Genomic DNA, 6000 nt, shown 5'->3' on the forward strand with positions numbered 1-6000 from the left:
TGCCCGCTGCCACTCTTCCCCGGGCGTGCTGTCCGCGCAGCGTGTGAGCTTAGTTTCCTGTAGTCGGGGCCCAAGTGGCTTGGGCCTCGGCATCGGTGAGTTTGTTCTCACTTGCTTCCTTCCCTCGCTCTTTTCACCACTCGTGGGTGTGTGCTGGTGTAAGTGACTGACTAACCCCACAACCGCCCCACCCCCATCAGCCTGACAGCACCCCGGGGGGGGGGCGGAGAGGACAGAGCTTCCGGGACATGAACTTGGGGTCACACACGACACCCAGACCGATGGCTTCCATCACATGGCTGATGACTGAGGGGCTCCACAATCCTAGCTATTCAGGAAGCTGAGATCCACAACATTGCAGTTCAAGACCAGCTCAGGCATAAAAGTCTATGAGATTCCATCTCTAATTAGCCAACAAAAAAGCAGACTGGAGACGTGGTTCATGTAGTAGAGCACTAGCCACGTGTGAGAAACTTGAGCAAACATAAGGCCTTGAGTTCAATCCCCAGTAGCCCCCCCCAAAAAAAAAATCTTGCAATTAATATGGCATTGTTAAGCAGGAAAATGAAGGGCAAACACGAGAAAACAGAACAAAGCCAGTCCTTGCCAGCAACAGGATTGTCTCCCTCGAAAACTCAAGCAATTTGAGCTTATCCTGGGCAAGTTCAGAAGGAATCTGGGGGAAATCGCTTGGTGCAAATCAGTCACTTAGCTGGGGACTGCCGTCTCTGCCTATAGTCCTAGCTACGCAGGAGGCTGAGACCCGAGGATAACAGTTTGAAGCCAGCCTGGGTAGAGAAAGCTAGAGGAACGGCTCATTTGAGCTGTGGCTCAAGTGATAAGAGTGTTAGACTTGAGCAAAAAGAGCTAAGGGACACCCAGGCCCCGGAGGGAGGGGGATGAAAAGAAGAGAAAGGAAAGAAGGAAGGAAAGAAAACTCTTATAGAAGAAGAAGCATGATGGGAACTTTATTTCCGTTCACAATAAGAGCTGACAAACTAAAGACTCCTAAGAAGAGCTGGGCCGGAGCGGGGGGGGGGGGGGCAGGGTCCCCAAGACAGGGACCTTCACAGCCCACGGCAGGGCAGTAGAGGCCGCTTGCAGCCTGGCACCTCACTCCCAGATGAGATTGCTCCTTACTGAGGCTGTAAAGGAAGCCGATGTCCTGCTCTTGTCCCCCCGCCCCCCTCTGGAGAGGGTGCTAGTGTCAGGGCTTTATTGACGTAGAGTTCTCTGCTCCTAAGGGCCCGGAGCTGGCTTTGTGCAGGTGCAGAGGCCCAGCCTCCAGCCAGACGCCCAGTAACTTCCCCACACATGGCAGACGAGTTCATGTTCCCGGGGACTGTATTCTACCTTCTCCTGGCGGCCCAAGGCGGCTTGGAGGGCTGAAACGCTCCTGGCCCCGCAGGGGGCCCTCTCCCCGCCTCCTGTGCGGTGTCTGAGGCGGGTCCAGTCCCTGCCCCGCCCCCTGGCCCCCGTTGGCCTTGGCCGGCGTCTGCATGCCCATGCTCGCGGCTCCATTCTCTCCCGGATGGTCCTCCCCGGGGTACAGCTGGCCAAGCCACTCACCTTCATAGGGGGCCCAGATCTAAACTCTGAGCACCCACCCACACTTTGCCCCCCATCTTAACAGGAAAACTAGAAAGAGCTGGGAGACAGTCCCTAGATGACCCTCTGTTGTCAGGCACAACTCTGGCCACCTCTTAGGGCATGAAAGAGTGGGGGACGGGGGTCGATGGGTACTATGCCTGCAATTCCAGAAACTGCCAGCAGGAGTCTCCCTAGCAATGCCTTCTGCGATCCCCACGGGGCGGCAGGATTCTGGGATGGGGTGCAGCCTGTGGCCGTCACCCACTGTTTAAACGCCTCGTTCTCGTGCCAGGGCAGTGCATGACAGCAGTCTGGGAACAGCCTCCCTGCCCAAGGCTGGCTGAGACTCTGGGAAAGGAGGGCAGAGCTCAGTCCTGTGGGTAGGATCCCCCCCCCCGTGGGACCCCCTCCCCCCACCAAACGCTGCCCTGGTGGGCAGCCGGGGGACCCTGTAAGCCACCCGGGGTCCTGCCCGCCCCCACGCGCTCTGTGGAGGAAACACAAATGCAGAAAAGCATATTCTATCTAGATTATTACTTAAATATCGGGCTTCTAGTAAAGGCTTCGTGAGAAACGCTGCGTGGAACCCGTCCTCCAGTTCCGTGGACATGCTCGGAAGCCACGGGCGGCCGGGTTGTTGGTTGAGTTGAAAGCGAACAGTGGTCAGCTGGGCTCACTCGGCCCGGTCACACCTTGGTGAACCCCAAACCCCAGTGTCAGCACCTAGGAGACGGGGCAGGGTGCCCCCCAAGGCCGCGCCGTGGCGGCCTTCCAGGAAGGCCCCTCCCCCGCGTCCCGGGACCCCGGCCCCTCCCCCCCCCCCCCCCCCGCGACCCACGTGGCTGCCCTCTCATCCTCCTCTCCTCTGGCTACAGGGCGACAGTCCCGGCCCAGTTCAGAAGAACCTGCACAACCCTATTGTACAGGTAGGTGCGCCCCGGGTCCTCCCTGCACCCCAGCGGGACTCTGGCGTCTCCCCGTACCTCGGCCCACCCCCTCACCCTCCCAGGGCTCCCGGAAGGACTAGAGCCTCGCACTGCCCCCCCCCCCCGGGCCGGGCTCTGCCTGCAGACCCACCGGGGGCGCCGGGCTTGCTGTGCCCGGCCCTGTGGCCCGAATCCTTCTCGCTGGGCCCCTTGCTGTTGGAGCTGTGCCCATCTATAGCGTTTTCAGTACTCCCCTATCAGAGTGGGGAGCGGGGAAGACAAGGGACCTGAATTTGGGGGCTGCCTCCCTGGTCCTGGGGTCCCCTAGGGAAGGGGGTTCAAAGGCGGGGTGGTGGGGTGGTGCCTGGAGTCCCCAGGGGCCCCGGGGGTCACAGCCTGGTCTAATCCAGTCCGCACCCCGTCCTTCAGCCGGATCATACCCCCACATGTCTTTGTAGGGTGCATGGGACGGGGGGGGGGGCAGGTGCCATGCTCGGCCCCTAGCAAGGCCAGGCAGCTTGACGGTCCCGCCCCCCACCCCCCCACCCCCGTCGTCGTCACTGTCCCCACGTTGGACAAGGGGGGGCTGGGCTCCGAGAAGCCGGGGCCGTCCGTGCTCCCCGGCCCCTGCCGCCCCCCCCCCCCCCCCCCGCAGCCAGCTCTGCTTCCTGCCCAGGCTCTCGGGTGCCCATCGTGTGCCCCAAACAGGCGCGTGGCCGTGCGAGGGGCCTCTTGTCCCGAGGGGAGAGGCAGGAAGGACCCTGGGGTGCCGGCCCCAGCCCCGACCCCCCCGTGCCCTCCCCCCAGCCCCTCCGTGTGCCCCGTGAGTGAAGCTCACCTCTGTTCCTTCGTGTCCTTCCTCTCCTCCCCCCCACCCCCCCCCCTGCAGTCACTCGAGGACCTTGAAGACCAAAAACGGAAAAAGAAGAAAGAGAAGATGGGATTCGGCTCCATCTCCCGCGTCTTCGCCAGAGGGAAACAGCGGAAGTCCCTCGACCCGGGCCTCTTTGATGGTACCGCCCCCGATTATTACATAGAGGAGGACGCGGACTGGTGATGGCCCCGCCCTGCGCCCGCCGCCCGCGGGCGTGTCTGTGCGTGTGGACGAGCGAGCCAGTGTGCCTGGGCGGGCGGGCGGGCGGGGCGGGTGGGGCGGGGCGGGGGAGGGGCGCGTGGCCGAGCGCCTGGCGCCGTGGGGCCCCTCCCCCCGCGCGCCGCCGTCTCTGTAACCGATGTACATAACCACGGACCGCGCGTGGCCACGTCCGCTCTGCTGTCGTCTGCCGCGATGCGGTTGTGTTTGTTACTCTTGTTGGGTTTGTTTTTTTTTCTTTTTTCTTTTTCCATGTTCTTTTCGTTTCGTTTCGGTTTCCCGGTTTCTCCTCCTCCTCTCTCCTTCCCTCTTCGCCTCCTCTTCCTTTTTTATGAAACTTGAACACTTGAAGGACTGTTGTGTTGTTTGTAAATAACAAAGCCCTCGTCCACCTGGTTCCCCCAAAGACCCCCAGGGGGCCTGTCTCCCCCGGGATGGGGTCTGGTTCTTGACGCCCTGCTCCCCGCCCCCCCCCCCCACCACCACCCCACGTGGGAGCGTGTGGGACCAGACCCCGTCCTCGGGCTATGCCGCCACCCGCCATCGCGGTCAGGACGAGGTGGCTCCACTGAGCCCCGAGGGCCCGGCCCGGCTCCCGGCTCCCGGCGGAGGGGCCGGGGTGGGGGGGGGCCTGGCTGCATTTGTTCCAGTCAAACGGGCTCTTTTTTTAATGGCCTGCCTGTTTTTAAATTGTGTTTGCAGTTTGTTTCTTTCTAGGAAAAAAAAAAGAAAAAAAGAAAGTGGTTTCGTTTAATTTATTTGCACAAATGCAGAAAAACATATTCTATCTAAATTATTACTTAAATATCGGATTGTATATTTTTCCACGGGGTGGGGTGGGAGGCGGGCGTTTCTGTTCACTTCTCTTTTGTCTGTGCTCGCACCACTGCCCGGCTGTGCGAGGTAGAGCTGAGGGTGGCCGGCACCGGGCCCTTGGGTGGCCAAGCTTGCTCTGTCTGTCCTCTCCTGTCTGTCTCTCCTGTCTGCTGCTCGTGCATGCCAGGCTTGCCCACCTCCTTCCTACCCCGTCTCCTCTGGCTGCAGTCTCTCTCTCTCTCTCTCTCTCTCTGTTTGTCTGCTGTCCAGAACATGGCCTCCATGAGCACAGTGAACACCCTCACAGTCCCCCCTCGGGTGGGCCTGTCTTTAGAGCGAGGCTTAGCCCAGAGAGAGCGAGCCTGGGTGCACCCGTGGCCAACCTGCGTTCTTTTAACCACGCTTTGCCTCTCGGGATCCTTGGGCCCGGGCCTCCAGCTTGTCCTGGCAGCTTGGGCCTGTCACCCCCCCAGGAGAGGAGGGTTTGGTGGGTGCCTGTTCCTATCCGGGAAGCAGTGTTAGTCTCCCATGAGGCTTTGGGGGAGCAGCACTGGGTCCCCCCGAGAGGCTCCAGGAGGGGAGGAGCTGTGTACAATCTAACACCGGGCTGCAGGGGAACCGGGCACATCCGGCCAGGTCCCCCGCGCCCACAGCTTCCTTGTGTCTTCACCTGCGACCCCCTTTGCACTCACCCCGAATGACTAACAGCTCAGTGCACACGTAGTGGCCGAGTCTACTAACGGTAGAGCCTTCCAACCTCTTAGAAAGCAGCAAGCAGATCTCCAGAGGCGGGAGCCTTTAGAACAAAGAGCATCCTTGGTCCCCAGTCATAGAACAGACCCAGAGCCCGCACCGGTCAGCTCTCCTCCAGCCGGGCCCCGGGTGGCCAGGCTTCCCTGCTAAGCCGCTGGCTGGTGAAGCCCGCCGGCACGGACGATCGAGAGAGATTTTTAGGAAATACTTTTCCGAGACCCCATGATATATTTTTTTTTCCTTGCGGTTGCTGTTTATTTTTATGGGTTTTGTTTCCCCCCCCCCCCCCATACACTTCACAAAGTAAGATTACGACCACTCCTGGTAATAACTTAGTAGTTCCTTTTCATTTCAGCTTTTATAAATTAGGGGGTAATTCTAAAAGTTACAAAGGATGATTTATTTAAGAGAACTACGTCAAATAGCAAATGACTTATGGGTAACGTTAGATGAAAATAACCTTTTCCCGTGGGAAAAGTTTCTCAAAGGCATGGATCCAAATATAAAATATTAAAAAAAAATCTAAATAAAGCTTATTTTAAAATATGACCGAATTCTATGTGATTTGATTGTTTCCATTTCACTCAGGGCGGGGAGGCTGCGCCTTGGGAGGTGCCCCACCCCCCCACCCCCGTCCTTGGGGGTTCTAGGGCTGGGTCCTGAGTGGGGGTGACGGGAGGGGCTGAGGAAAGCTGGCTGGACGCTGGGCCCAGAGAGAGGCCGGGCCGGGTGGCCTTCCGGAAACTTCTTGTCTCTGCCACCCTTCCCAGTTGGGGGAGGTGCGGCGCCCAGGGCCCCCCCCCCCCCCGGGCCCGGGGGGGG

The 6000-nt window shown here is 59.9% G+C and overlaps 1 protein-coding gene across 2 annotated transcripts in view; it reads left to right on the top strand.

Moving 5' to 3' along the window:
* The window catches only part of Kazn (kazrin, periplakin interacting protein), a 57143-nt gene extending 51419 nt beyond the window's left edge, over positions 1 to 5724 (top strand). Inside the window, exons 7-8 of one of the 2 annotated variants that reach the window (XM_048350278.1) lie at positions 2466 to 2516; positions 3406 to 5724. In XM_048350278.1, the coding sequence (XP_048206235.1) occupies positions 2466 to 2516; positions 3406 to 3573 (219 nt within the window). In that variant the 3' untranslated portion in view covers positions 3574 to 5724. The remainder of the gene's footprint in view (positions 1 to 2465; positions 2517 to 3405) is intronic. The other variant, XM_048350280.1, reaches the window with a different exon arrangement.
* Positions 5725 to 6000: the final 276 nt, after the last annotated feature.

This window comes from Perognathus longimembris, chromosome 7 (genome assembly GCF_023159225.1).
Source record: "Perognathus longimembris pacificus isolate PPM17 chromosome 7, ASM2315922v1, whole genome shotgun sequence".
Taxonomy (NCBI): domain Eukaryota; kingdom Metazoa; phylum Chordata; class Mammalia; order Rodentia; family Heteromyidae; genus Perognathus; species Perognathus longimembris.